The following is a 15,090-nucleotide window of genomic DNA, read 5'->3' as shown; positions in this document are numbered from 1 at the left end:
TTTGGATCTTAATAGATCAAAATCTTAATTAAAAATGGGCTAATTTGGGGAATAAAAGCCACCATTCTTCATCGTCATCATTTTTTGCTATATAAGCAAATTTTTACTATATAGATAAGATATGTCATAACTCCATCACGGCAGGTCAATAGAAATTACAATTAGGATCCAAATTGAAAAAATTAAAAATTTAATGATTTAATTGTATTGAATAAAAGTTCAAAATAATATTAAAAATCTCTAAAAAAATTTTTTTTTTACATAATTAAGCGTCAAGTAGCTAATTGAAAAGTTATTATATATATTTTGATATACACCTTGTTAGTGCAAGACCGCAAAGTGCTAGTCCTCTTTTCATAGCCATTCACACAAGTCTCACGTGCCACATCATTTTTAATATTTAAGATAAAATAATTGATTTCATTAATTAATGATTGATTTGATTGATCACTACATATTATAATTTAATATTTCTATTATTATAAAATAAATTATTTAGATGAACAATTTATTTTTCTTTATTATTTTAAATTAACAATAAAATTATAGTCTTAGATAAATAAATTATGATCTATTAAAGTATTCATTAATTAAACAATAAAAGTTATCTCACCCTAGTTACTAAATTATTTGATGGTACATATTTTTTTTTATTTTTTATAGAAAAATACAGTTTTGAAATTGGATTGGCAAAAGAGTATTAACATGGCAGCCAAATTATGATATTTTTTATCGTTAAAAAAATAAAAAAGAAAGATCATTAGTGTCATTCTGGAATCTTTTCGGGGCTTATTATTTTAAGAATTAAAAATTTATTCAAAAATCTATATTTTTATGGATAAGTATTTCTTGAATAATATTTAAATAAAAAATAAATTATTTATATTTTTTTATATATTAAAAATAACTCGAAAATCCGTTGTCCATATTCTTTTGCATTATTAGTTTTTTTGGATAAGTTGTTAAGATGCATAAATATTTCTTATAATACTCTTTATTATATAAATATTATTATAATTATATTATAATAATAATATTATTATTTGATAATAATATAATATTATATATAAGATTATATTATATATTATTATTATTATATTATATGGTTAAAGATGTATTAAGAATGAAATAAAAATATTATTTTTTTGATTGATGAGAAAATGACTTATATATCCTAGATCGATAAGATTTTTTTTAATTGAATAAATATTATCTATAAAAAAATATTTATTTAAAAATATAAAATATAAATAAATTGATTAATAAAAAAATAATTAATTTTTTTATGATATTTATCCATAGGGACCTGGTCATGGGTATTTCCGTAATATATCCTATCCGTAAAAACGTTTGGGCGCCCGTAAGTTCTCTCTTCTTTAAGCAAATCCGCTGTCCGCTGAGCTGGTCAGCTGTTCCCGACTAGAACCCTAGCCTTGTCTTGGGGTTTTGCCTTCTAGAGTTCCCACCGCTCCCTCCCCCACCGCCGCGGCCATGGCCAAGCCCGGCCGAGCTCGGCCGGCCGCCCCGTCGGGGTTGGCGTCGCCCTCTTACTCTTCGCCCTCGCGCTCGACCTCCGGTTCGTACTCCCGCTCGCGGTCTCTTTCGCGTTCTCGCTCACGATCCAGGTCCTTCTCCTACTCTTCCTCTCCCTCCCGAAGCGTGAGCTCTCGAAGCCGATCCCCTCCGCCGCAGAGAAGAAGGTGAGGTCGTACCCACGAAATAGTGTCTTGGTACAGTTCGTGAGCAAATAAAGCAGGTTGATTGGTTTTTATCCCGTAAAAGTAGGTTCTTTATTTGGATTTCATGAACTGTGGATGCAAGTCGGTACTTTTTTTTCGTTTACTAATTAGAAGATATTATTGCTGATAATGTACATTGCCTTATAAATAAATCTCTACCCGGTGGGATGTTTTTATTGATGTTTTTCGCTTATACGTGTAGCATTCTAGGGTAAAACAGTAACGCACCGATGGTTTATGTTTAGATTCGTAGAATTACTTTATAAGTACGTAACTTGTTGTTGGTTGTCTTTTTTTGAGCCCTTTCTTGTCTTCTGTTTCTTCTGGGGTTAACTTCAAGTCTTGTCAAAAGAGTGGTGGAGTTTGAAATACTTAACTAATTGAATTTCGTTATTGTTCTTCGGGCTCATCAATTCTTTGCACCTAACGAAGGGTGCAATTTTTGTCCGAGATCTGCCAACGCGCCAAAACACCACAAAATAAATGGGCCTGGGTGAAGGTTTTTATAATTGGCTATGGGTTTGGCCTGTCAAATCGTGATTCACCAGCTGTTGAACAAACCCTAGGGTCATGATAATTGTGCAACAGGATATGCCTAGTCAAAAATTGGTCATGATGATTAGAAAGGCTTCATAATCAAGGTTAAGAGAATAAGAGAATTTCTAAAAAGAAATGTGGAGAGAATGATGTGTGTACAATTTACCATGTTTTCTTCTTGACTTTATTATTTTTTTTCCTCCTCTCTTGCATTATTTGGACCTCAACCTTAACTGCTGCTATATTCATCTATCGCGGTATACAAATGATAAGTAAAGCACTAAGTGGGTTGGTGGATTAGGTAAAGGCCCACATAAAATAAGTGGTTTGCATGTGGGTTGAGGAGTTTTTTCTTAACTGACCCGAGCACAAGCTAGCTGAATCTTGCCTTCCCTACACCTGACTGCATGTCTTCATATTAAATTTTCTGGTTAGCAATCATCCTTCTTTCTCAAGTATAATATGCTTCAGCCTTAGCTTCATATCATAGGATGCATAGACATGCTTTATCGATACCAGCTCCATGTGAAGAATATTCTTGCTGAAAATAAAAGAGAATTTCCTCTATTTTCTTTCATATTATGTAGAGTGGAAGTGGGAGAATGTGGAATTGTGAATCAGTGGCTGACAATATTCAGGAGATACTTATTACAAAAATTGTAACATTAGTTTTACACAAATGTAATTATACAATTACAATTAGATTTTGGTTTATGCGCAGTTAGAATCATTGCATAACTTGAAAAGAAACCAACTTATCAAGGAAGTTGATTTGTTGAACTTATGAATTAACCACAGTTTATGTATTTAAGGTCAATTGGTCATGCACTGACATGTATATCCATGCTTTTCATGTGAATCCTAATATGTTTTATTTCTTTTATGTTATCAATTAATTCCTCAGTTCTTATATAGCAAGAAAAAGTGATCATATGCTTTAGGATGACTAAAATATGATGCAAACCTTTATCTTCAAACTGGAGGTTGCATGTTCAAGACTACCTAATAAACATTATTTATCTGTTTATTTTGCTAAGAGCAGGTGATGTTCTTTATTAATCTATCTCTGTTTTTATTCTGTTGTTGTTATCACTTGCCTTACAATTAATTAATGTCTTACATGTTGTTCATCGTTCTTACAGTCCAAGTAGAGCTGGTAGACGAGGTCGTTCACCATCATCACCACCTAAAAGAGCTTCACCTCCGAGGTGGGTTTCTGGTTAACATTTTTTCCAATTTGATGATGTTATTAAGACTTGATTGTAATGGATATCTAATAGATGTGCTCTCAGAGCTATTACTTATAATGAATATCCTTGTGGCAATATAGTCTAGACTCCGGTTTTAATTACTCCACCTCTGTCATCTCAATTTCAAATTGTCCGCCATTGTATGCCTCCAATCGGCCACTTGGTCAGGCATTTGTTCATAGTGCTGGTTCACATTTGAATGTTAAATGTATCAGAAGTGGGACAGATTTTATATTCGGCCCAACCTGTCTATATCTAATCTATGTTTTATGAATTCGGTAGCAAATTTTGGCAACTACTGTCACAAATTTAGGTAGGGTTCAAATGATTGACAAAACTAGCATTGCTAGGTGATTTAGGCTTCCTAATGATTCGCTCATTGTTATTTGCTTAATCATAGGAAGATAAAACGGTTGCCATGCCATATAGAGGATTTAAAAGTTTGCACTCATTGTGGTGAAAAGTAATGTTTTCATTCTTAAGACTGGCACAAAGATACTAAGAAAGCCTAATGTTATAGTTCCACATTGACTAATAAAAGTCACATGTTCTTTTTAGTTTGGGCTGGTCTTCAGGTTGGATGGGGGAGATTGTTATAGTTCCACATCAACTAATAAATAGGGTGCTGCTTGGGTTTCTTGTCATAGGTTAGCCTTCCTCTTAATGGTTTAAGCCAAGGGTTGCCGAACTAGTGGCGGAGGGTGTATCGACTGGCAACAAGTTTGGCTTGTACTCATACCATGCCATTTCAGAGTGTTTCAAGATTTCTTTTTTGATTTTCAAATTTTGAATTAAAGTTGGTCGATGAGGTTTGCCGACTTCAATTCAAAATTTGCAAATAAAAAAAAGGTTTCGAAATAGAGGGCCGTGATTGTGATCCTCTGCTTCATTCCCTTTATTCTTGTACCATAGAGGATGGAGAGGGAGGGGGGGAGAGAGTGAGGAAGAGGGAGGGAGGGAGGGAGAGGGAGAGGGAGGGAGGGAGAGGGCTACCTAAGGCTTTAAGGACCTCATTGGTGTCAGTGTTTGGCGTCATCATCGAGCACTGGGGATGTAGATTAGGGTTTAGGTGATGAGAGGGAGGGTCAAAGCAGCAATCGAGGAGGCATTTAGCTATTGAATCACTATAGGAAGGGTGAATTAATTTTATATGATGAATCGTGCCAGTAGTTGACCATGCCAATAGTTGACCCTTCCAGTTCGGCTCGGTTTGGTAGTTAGTGGTTTAAGCTTTGGGGCAATGAGTCCATGACGCAGCTTGAGAATAAGGTTGGACTATACCATTACAATGTTGCTTAGAAAAATCAGTTGCCTAGGTTTTGTAGCTTCAGTTTAAATGTTGAATTTTTTGGCTGAAAAGATAAAAATTCGAAAAATGAAATACTCTTACAAAGTAAAGAAAACAAGGCAAGTATAACTTATACATTTGGAATGTATTAGATGTGTCTATCAGTATATATTTTTTTTGTTTGGTACCTTTTATAAACCATTAACAGTTATCAAGAACAAGAAATCTACAGAGAGATTGTTAAATTAGAAAACGTTTTAGATTTCACTTCAAAATCAAAAAATGTTATTTGATGGGAATCTTATATAACAGAAATTAACAAGAGCTTTTCTATTTTGTAAAGATTTTTTATCCTAGTTTATGATTTTTTTTTTTTTAAGGTTTTGTAAGGTCTGCCTAGTCACAGGATTTGTCTCCATTTAAAAGAACAACATGACTAATAATTCAAAATTTTAACATTTCTTGCAATTTTTCATCCTGATACCTATTTTTATCTCTTATATTTACAGCTCACAATATTCAAGTTCGGTTTTGTAGAAATGTTTTTGGATGCTTATTTTATCTCTCGAGAGAAAGCTGAGATTTAAAAAAAAAAAACATGAAATTAAGGCCTTTTGCTCCATCTTTACCAGTTCAAACAAATACTAATTATTCTTTTTGTTGAAATTAAGGTTTTAAATCATGTAGGATGAGGTTTTCTCTATTTTTTTGTGGAATAGGATGTGTAACCCTCTTGCTTGCCTGACAATTAGGATAGGGATGCCCCAAGATGCACCAGTTGGATGTTGGGATGATGGCGGGACTACCTCATCCCAACATATGGAATGGCACCCTATGCCAACATTCTACGAGATTTCCTACCGGGATTTGAAACCATGGTTGAAATGCCATAAATCTGAAACTATGGTTGAAACTATGCTTCAACTGAACTTTACCAAAATTCCTAACATCAAATCTTAGGATGTTTGGCTTGGTTTTGGCCGACACTATTCGATTTCAGAAAGAACATTTTGTTTTTTGTTGAAACTTTGAGTTATTTGAGAGACAAATGTACAAGTTGGTTACTTTGTAAGGTATCATTCTATTGCAAAACTATAATATAGATTTTGTGGAAGGATTGTTTGTCCACTTTGAAATAATATCAAAATTTTCTTTTTGTTGTACCACATAAATACCATTGGAAGATCTGTTAAGATAATAACTGAAGGCTTTGTGAGAATTGTTGTAAAAGGGTGGGCATAATGGGATTGCCAATATTAGCTGAAATAAACTGTAAATTGATCAAGGTGGTTCTCTGCTTTATGCTTTTGGGTTTGTCTGGACATCAAGAACATTTGGATCCAGACCATCCAAATTGAAAGAATACTTGACCTGACTATTGTAATTCAAAATCAAGTGGCTTAGACCTACTGGTTATATGACTTGATTGAAATGAACCTGAAATGTTGACTGTTCATTCTGATTTTTTTCATCTTCTCACTTTATCTCTTATCTGATCCACTTTATCCTTTCCTAAAGCAATCAATTTTTGAACATGCTTAACCTTGATTGGATATGTCGTCAATTTCCACTGGGACCAAGCCCTGTACCCTTGATATGGAGGGCATTCCGAATTGGTTTTGTATCATGTTTGGCCTAAGTATGATTGTTGAGAGCAATGAATTTGGTGAGTAGTGAAGTTTTCGCTTTTTGTTACTTTGATAAACAAATCTAAACTCCTTTCATGGATTTATTATTATTTTCCAATGAACAATGCATTGGTATTTCATTTCCTTTTTGCCATTTTTTTTTCTAGAAAAAGAACAATACTGTCATTTATGCTCTCATTTTCTTCACCTGGATTGGGAATTTACTACCTATAATTTATAGAGTATCCATGTGTTTAGTTATGGATATCAATCATTTCCCTTTCCATTCAAGCATGGGAGACAACTTTTATAAACTTCTCTTTTATTTCAGGAAAGCATCTCCAGTGCCTGAGTCTGTGGTTCTTCACATTGATCATCTGTCAAGCAATGTTAATGAAGCTCATTTAAAAGAAATATTCAGTAAGTTTTTTTCCCCTTAAATTTCAGTATCTAAATTGGACAGCTATTATTCTTGGCAAGATACCTTCATTAAATATGGGGTTGTTTAGAAGAAACACTAATTAGACTTATCATGTATTTCGGTTTGACAGTAACTAGAGTGTTTGACAGCTGTTTTCTTGGCATTGATGGGCCCCTTCTGTTTTAAGTTTTTGTCTTGCTTATTAACTCTAACCTAGCATTATTTTGGATGCAACTAAGGTTTTATTATTCTGCCATTATTCTTTTTGTTTTGCTAACTTTTTTAGTGGGACAATATACAAAATTCTCTAGGAAGATAATGGAGATTCATGATTTATTTGGGGAGATATGGTTATACAATTTGTTGAATTATTAAAGCTTAGATACACACAGAAGCATGTGTGCAAGCCTCCCCACCCCCCAGTTTGCACACACAAGGAGAGAGGACAATAAGTGGAATATCTAACAATGTCCTCGAATTTCCAGAAACAGTTAATGAAGGATGCACGGCAATCTTCTAATTAACAACATTTGGTAAAAAATCTTGATCTTCCTACTACTAAATGGAAAGACCAAACTTCAGAAACTAAATTTTATGATAAACTGAAAATTGAATAATTTGGTGGACATAGCTCCAGAATTTGAATCATGACTAGAAGCTTAGAACACTTTCTAGTTGGCTTTATAGATTAGTGAAGTATAGTATCAATTAGTGCATCTTACACATTCCGTTCATGTTCTCGTCTTGACTGTCTTGTGGCTCCAAAAGTGGATGACCTGTGCAGATCAGTGTGTGTCATGACCAAATTCAGAATACAAATGCATTAAAAGATCAGAAATTAAGATAGTTTCTTTGCAGGTAATTTTGGTGAAGTAGTCAATGTGGAGCTGACAATGGACCGGATTGTAAGTTGGCAAATTTTGGTTACTCTATGTTACTGATAATATAAGTATCTCTGATTTTGTGCACATGATTCCTGCATTTGCTTGTGAATCAGGTTAATCTTCCTCGGGGTTATGGCTATGTTGAGTTCAGGGAGAGGTCTGATGCTGAGAAGGCTCTTCTTTACATGGATGGTGTATGTGTTTTTGTCTCAAAAGAAAAGCTGATAGCCTGTTGCTTTAGCATATCTTAAAGTAATTTTCTTGTTGCAAATCACAGGGTCAAATTGATGGAAATTTTATCCGAGTAAAATTTACACTAGCACAACGGCAAAAAGCATCTCCCCCTCCAAAGGGAATTCCTCCTGCTCCAAAGAGAGAAGCTCCTCAAAGAGATAAAGTTGGTGCCGATGCCGAAAAGGATGCTCCACAGCGGCCTAGGGAGTGTAAGCTTCTTAGTATTATCTTGTTTGAAGCTCAATTCAAAGCTTCTTTAGTCTTATTCCATTTTGTGTAACCACTATTTTCTTCTTTATGTTATCTTTATTGTTTGTTATCAACTTGTGGTTTATTTGAGATTAGATATTGAATCTGGCCTCGAAGTATTTTCAAGAAGACTAGAACTTTTGCTTTGTTTTTTATTTCTTCTTATAATTCAGAACTTTCTCTTTAGCTGCACTACTAGTGCTAATACTTTTGGCTTCTTTTGGTAAAGGAACATTGTATTTAATGTTGTGTGCTTTAATGGTAGCATCTGATGTTTTCTTTTGATGACCTAATGTCATCAGCTTCTCCACGTCGGAAACCACCGTCACCTTTGCAAAGACGCTCTTCTCTAGCAAATCGAAGAGTTGATTCAGGAAGGCATCGACCTGATTCACCTCCTCGTCGTCGTGTGGATTCCCCTATACATTGCCGAGCAGATTCTTCTCCTTACCGACGTGAAGGCCCACCTCGGCGGAGAGCAGCATCGCCTCCTAGAAGACATTCTCCTCCTCCTCCTCCTCCTCCAAGGAGGCATAGGGCACCTGCAAGGTTAGTTATGTCTGCAATGTACTCTCTTAGCTTATGAACCTCTCGTTTGCTGCATTGACAACATTGACTTATCCTCATGCTTAATAGGGTCTCTCCACGAAGGAGTCGTGGTAGTCCAGTCCACAAGCGTTCCCCAATTCCTCCTAGGCGGCGGTAAGTTAGTCTGTACAACTTATGATTTGATTTTTTGCTTATCTTACTGTGACTCATCTGGGATGGAAACATTTAAACTTGGAACACTCCAATTCCTCCCTTTTTCTCAAAATATCATAAATTTGGAACACTCTCTTCGAACTTTAATGAAATGACAGATCTGCTTCTATTCTGAACCTTGATTCTGCTTATTTTTTGACAAGGAGAAAAGGTTGACCAAGTACTTGGCTATAGTAATTTTAATTTGTAATTTTTAACTAGAAATAATATACCGATGCGATCGATACAAGTAAGCATGATCTACGTATGTGCTTTTGCAATTTATATCTTATTTACTCTTAAAATGTCAGACTTGTATTAATACTTGTCTTCATTATATGTGCCATCTAGGTAATTCCTCTATTTTTCTGTTTTCTGCAATTGTTTTTACTTATTATTGGCATACGTAAATAGTAAATGGGGGGTCTGAAATGATCTGCATAAAGGTGCTGTGAAATTTTAATATTTGATGGAACCTTCAAGGGTTCCAAAACAACTGCTATACTTGACCAGAACACAAGCATGTACATCAGGCTTTGGCCATTATTCCAATGTTGTTATTCCTTTTTTTCAGCTTCCTTTAAGTTCGGGGAAAAATTCAGAAGACATTTTATGAAGCCTTTCATTGCATTGTAATGAGATGAGTGCATTCCATGCATTTCTTTTTCACTTTTTTTTTAAAAAAAGGACGAACTTCATTTATACATCGTAGCCCCAGTTCAAGATTTTACTTTTCCATTTACTGCCATTGGTTTTTACTTTTCCAAAATAATTTGAGCTCCAGTAGGTGTCATGCTCAAATATATTGGTTTTGTTCCAGATCACCTCCAAGACGACCAAGGAGCCCTCTAAGAAGGTCTCCTCCTCGCCATCATAGCCGTTCACCTGTTCAAAGGCCTGGTCGTTCCCGTTCTAGATCGGTCTCTCCTCGCAGGTAAACAACTAAAATTCTCATTTTTCTCATGTGTCGTTATTTCTTTTGGTTAAAGTTTGAGCCTGCTGTAGTGTTCTTTTTGAACATACTAGTATTGGTTTAACTGAGTCTTTTCTAATCTATCTGGGATTTTGACATAAGGTCGGCAAAATATGACCCAACCCACCAACCTGATCCATTTTCAATCCGTCATAAACATGTTTGAGTTTAGGTTAAACGGATTCCGATCATAAACAGGTCGACTCGTTTAATTCGTTTAATATTTGGGTCGGATTTGGGTTTGGATATCAAATCGATTTAACCATTTAACCTGTTTAATATTCAGATCGAGTTGAGTCAAATAACCTGTTTAATTCATTTAACCCGTTTAACCCGACATGTTTAATCTATTCAACCTATTTAACCGTTAAAAATTCTTTTAACCTGTTTAATCCATTTAAGCTAATTTGACCCATTTAATAAACGGGTTAAGTGGGTCGGATCGGGTTATCTGTTTAATAAATAGGTTGGATATAGGTTTGAATTTTTGACCTATTTAATAAACAAGTCGGGTTCGGATTGATATTTTTGATCCGATCCGCATTGACCCGATCTATATCCGATTCTACCTGACCCAATTGCCACCCCTACTTTGACATGTCAGCGGTTTATAAGTCATTTGCTGAGTTACGTGTAGCTTTTTAATGGGGTTACTTAGTTATGAGCTTTCAAGTCTTTGTGATGGAAAGTTTGCTTTAAACTACCATCCAGAGCCTTGTACAGTGAATGTGACAATCTATTGTGGTCAGCCAGATTGAAACAAACAAGTGCATACTCTTGTGGTGGGTGATTCTCCCATTCACTAAGCAACTGATTTGTTTTCTCACAAAGATTTTTTACCATCTGCATGTGGTGGCAGGCACATGGATATTGTCGTTGTGATTGCCCTCCTCTTACATGACCCCTATTAATTATTATGCTGTTCTATTTGTCAATTTCTTCTGTGCATTTGTTTGTTTCATGTCAATGTTATAGCCTTTTGAAGGTATGCCTGGAGCTGCTGGAAATTTGAAACCATCGATGTTTCTTATGTGCCCAAAGGTACTCTAGTGTTCCCTTTTGCTAATATCAGTCAAGTTGGCTGGTATGTCAAAAAATCTAGGTGTATACTTTAAGAATAGGAAGATGAGTTAGTATACGAATCCTCCTACATTTTTTCTTCTAAGAAGTTCCTTGGCTGTTATAGTGAGGATTCATAGCATTCCAGTGAGATTTTGTAAAAAAGAGAACAACTATGGTAGCCGTCATCTAATTATATGGCAAGGAGGGTTGGTGGTAATGTATTTGATAAATATTTTTAAGCAAAAGTGGTTTTAGAGTGTCCCGAAGGATTATGACCTCTGGAAATTTATTATAAGATAATTTTTGTTGGATTGACAGACTTACAGGCTGCAAAGGTGGCATGGACACTGCTTGCTTGGAGGAAAAGTAGGCTGGTTTGATTCCTTAATTGTAAGATTAAACCTCAAGGGCTCATGATGCGGTTCCCTTACTAATTTTCCAGCTCATGTAGAGAATTTATACATTGAGTTAAAATTTGAGCAGAAACACATGGAGTTACGGGAATGGGTTTTATTATGTAGCTGGATGCAGCTATATGCTGCCTGTTCAAATATGTGGTCTCTACATCTATTCTATTATATGATGGAAAAAAATTTCCACTCATGCATGGTGTTGGACATCCTCCCAATATTTTAATATAAAATAAATTCCATCTCCTGTCAATGCATCCCAACCCTCAGAACTCCTTGTTGCTAAAAGGAAAAGCGAGATTTACTGACACATCTGTTTGATATTTATGCATAAACGCCCTCGCATTCCTCCCCCAGCCTTAGCTCTCATACTCCTTGCTCTCTTCTAGCGAATTATAGCCATCCATACATCCTCTCTAATGCATTGTATGTGCCAAACACAAGTGATGCCATTAACTGCAAATGCTTGGAGATGGAGCAATGAGACTGGAGCACTAGATAAATCAAGATGGAAGATTTTTTTGACGTGCTTTATGGAGCTGATGAAATCTTACTGACCTACTATTGACTTTTTGCTGGTTAACTTGACTTTTGGAAATTATGCTTCTAGCCCCAGACTTCTAGAAATTTTATAGTTATATGAATAACATTTGATTTAACATTGTGTGGTATGGCATGTAGCATGGTCTGTCATGTTTCAAGAAGTTAGTTTCATAGGGATATGTGGAGTGATGAGGGGAATCTTATTAATTGATAACTCCTGCTAGATAGGATGTCAGTATATTAGTATTACTATTAACACTACGATTGACTTCTTTGTTTTTCTTTCATTTGTTTGTTGCAAAAATCTTAATATCGATATACTATCTTGATTCAATCAGCAGAGCTTTTGAACAGTACGTGTTAGATTCTGACAACGGAGGTTTTTTGGGGGCCAAATTAGAGTTACTGCTCAAGAAAAATAAATATAAATTTTATATATTTTTTCACCAAGAAATCTTATCTAGCTTTATGTATTTATTCCACATAATGAAATGTTTATATTCACTGATCGATTCATGATTAGAGCATATGTTTATCTAGATTTATCTATTTATTACTTGAATGGAGTTCTCATCTATGTCAATTTTTAAATCTTGCTTTCTAATTAAACACAGGGGTCGGGCACCACCTCAAAGGCGGGGAAGGTCAGATTCATCATATTCTGAATCACCCAGTCCTCGTAAGGTTATTATCGCCTCTTGTGAACGAAAAAAAGTGCACACATGAACACATGCTTGTGCACACACCTCTAAATACCTAGTTTATTTTTTTTTGAATTTCTGGAAACAACATTCGGTGAATTAAATTTCTTTTGTGAACCAGGGAGCTCGAAGGATATCAAGAAGTCGCAGTCCTAGAAGGTTGCCTTATTCTGCTTTTTCCGATGCATTTATTTTTTGTATCACCTTCTCTTTCTGAGCTGTCATAGGTTATCCTCATTGTTACAATCAGAGGCTACTGGAGTTTTTATCTTTAAGTCGAAATTTAGATTCACGAGGTCTATTGGGGATGGTGTTTCAAAATTAAATGATGATGCCCACTTCATCTCCCATATATGGGTAGAGATTCACCATGGGGCCTGTCGGTGTAGCCACATGCATGGAAGCTTAGATGCAGAGGCCAGAGGGATCACGCTGGCTGTTGCAATACACAGCCACGAGCCACCAGCTTCGCTCCAAGGTCTTTCCTCAGGATCTTGCTGGATGGCTCTGTGGATTGGCCTCTGACAAGAATACTCTGTACATGCTCTTGTAGGTCACAACCCAAGAGATCAAAAGATTCAAGTAGTGGCGACTTGATTTTTAGGTACAAAACGATAGTGGGTCCTATTTGTTTCTCGTCTATAATGTAGATGCTCCTTTGTTCGGGCATAGTTTCCTTTTCTTCTGAATGCTGTTGTGCACAGTTTCTGTTCTCCATCCTCTGCGGTTACACTTGGTCTTGATTTTTTTTTTTTTAATAAAAAGATTTCTCCTGTTCCACGTTAGGATTAAAGCATGCCTTAATTTTCCCAATGTTTCACATTATGTATTTAATCTTTCTTTCATGATGTGCTGTTTAGGCCTGCTAGAGGAAGAAGCCCCAGCGTCAGCCGCAGCAGCAGCTCCCCTTCCCCTTGATCTAATTAGCATTTTTCAGGTGGTGAGGGTATGCAGAACCCCCCCCCCCCCCCCCCCCCCCCCCGCATTCAACCCGAAAAGGAAAGCCTGGAAAGATGTCTGGGATATTTGGTGGAAAGAATTCCTTGGTTCATTTTCTTCCTTCAAACTGTGTTTAACGTTTATTGAGCTCCTTTTTGAAAATCGTACTAAATATTCTGTAGCAGATGAGTTCCATCTGTTCTAAAACTGGCTTGATGGTATTCAGACATCAGTTCTGGTATTAAACTTTATGTTGTCGCAACAATTGTTGTTACTGTGGCATGATGCCATTCTTATATCTCTGATATTAGATCCATGAGTCCTTGTCTTTTGAGTGGCTTGTATGGCGTCCTCGCCTTAGGGATAGCATGCATGCAACACAGTCTTTCTCCTTTCAGAGTTTTGATCTTAATGCTTAGACAGGTATTGGTGGTTGCTTTCCGGGGGAATGGTTGAGAGGCTTCCCTTTTTCCTGTCAAGAGGGGAAGGGGATCACAAAGGGATGTTTACTTCAGCCAGGCTCACTGCTGCCATCGGCAGGAGCTGCCTTACAGAGAGGATCCAGCTAGAAGCACCCATGAACTTGATATATATTACACTCGCCATATCAATCGCTTCACTATGTAAATCACATCAGACCATGATTACCTTGGGGCTACACTGCAAGACTGCATGCGCCACTTGAAGTGATCCCATGCCAAGCTGCTAAATTGGTCTTGTTATCCTGAATCACCCAAATAGCTCAGATCAAAGGTAGAAGTAACTTTCTGTTATTCAAATATAAAATCTCCCATGTCAACACAAGACATTCTAATTACTACTGTTGACCATAGAAGCATAATCAACAAAACAATCATTTGGATAAACAAAATAAGAAACCATCTAATGCATTTTGTTTTTTGTTAAAAAAAATCAAAGTGTTAGTAACTATCTTTTGCCTAGATACAACAAACTTGAGGCATTGTTGGTTTAAGTTGCGGATAATCTCTCCACCACATGGTTTTATTTTATTTCCATTCCCAACCTTTTCTTTCCATGTATTGGTTACATGAATAGGTGATTCTGCCAAAGATGTACTAAAGAATGTACTCTGATGACGATTTGATGATGATTTGCTAGCATGTCAGGGCAACATTTTACAAGGCAGTAGCTCATTTCAAAGCCAATCAAATCTTTGATACACATGAATATTGGTACCCCTTCCAATTAGAAATCCGCCACCATAAAAGTCAGTTAGTCATTTTGTTAGATGGTGTTTGCTTCTTCGCTAGAATCTGGGAAGAGCCGTAGCTTCGTGGCTACCACGTTTCATGGGAATTTAGCACCCATTACTCTTTGATATTACAATGCAGTAATGGTCTTAATCTTGGCTATACCAATGTGAATACCTTGTATTGCCAGCAGACGTGGGTCTTATCCAATTACCTGACAATAAGTACAAGCTGTTCTACTAAATATGCTTATGTTTGATGCACCAAGAAAAATATATGC

At 36.1% G+C, this 15,090-nt stretch overlaps 1 protein-coding gene across 2 annotated transcripts; it reads left to right on the top strand.

Annotated features, from left to right (window-relative positions):
- Nucleotides 1-1,376: 1,376 nt before the first annotated feature.
- LOC105051719 (uncharacterized) lies at nt 1,377-13,915 on the top strand. Of its 2 annotated transcripts, none has more exons than XM_073243600.1 (12): nt 1,377-1,700; nt 3,419-3,484; nt 6,774-6,862; nt 7,722-7,768; nt 7,861-7,941; nt 8,025-8,190; nt 8,533-8,779; nt 8,867-8,932; nt 9,792-9,905; nt 12,574-12,643; nt 12,782-12,819; nt 13,521-13,915. In XM_073243600.1, exons 1-12 carry the CDS (start codon nt 1,492-1,494, stop codon nt 13,576-13,578), a joined length of 1,251 nt encoding a protein of 416 aa, XP_073099701.1. In that variant the 5' UTR covers nt 1,377-1,491; the 3' UTR covers nt 13,579-13,915. The 2 variants fall into 2 exon arrangements, with proteins under 2 accessions (XP_073099701.1, XP_073099703.1); XM_073243602.1 differs by having other exon boundaries at nt 12,574-12,638; nt 13,521-13,662.
- Nucleotides 13,916-15,090: the final 1,175 nt, after the last annotated feature.

This window comes from Elaeis guineensis, chromosome 9, assembly GCF_000442705.2.
Source record: "Elaeis guineensis isolate ETL-2024a chromosome 9, EG11, whole genome shotgun sequence".
In the NCBI taxonomy this organism is placed as follows: domain Eukaryota; kingdom Viridiplantae; phylum Streptophyta; class Magnoliopsida; order Arecales; family Arecaceae; genus Elaeis; species Elaeis guineensis.
Note: the sequence above shows the minus strand (reverse complement) of the source record. Positions and strands in the feature narration are given on the sequence as shown.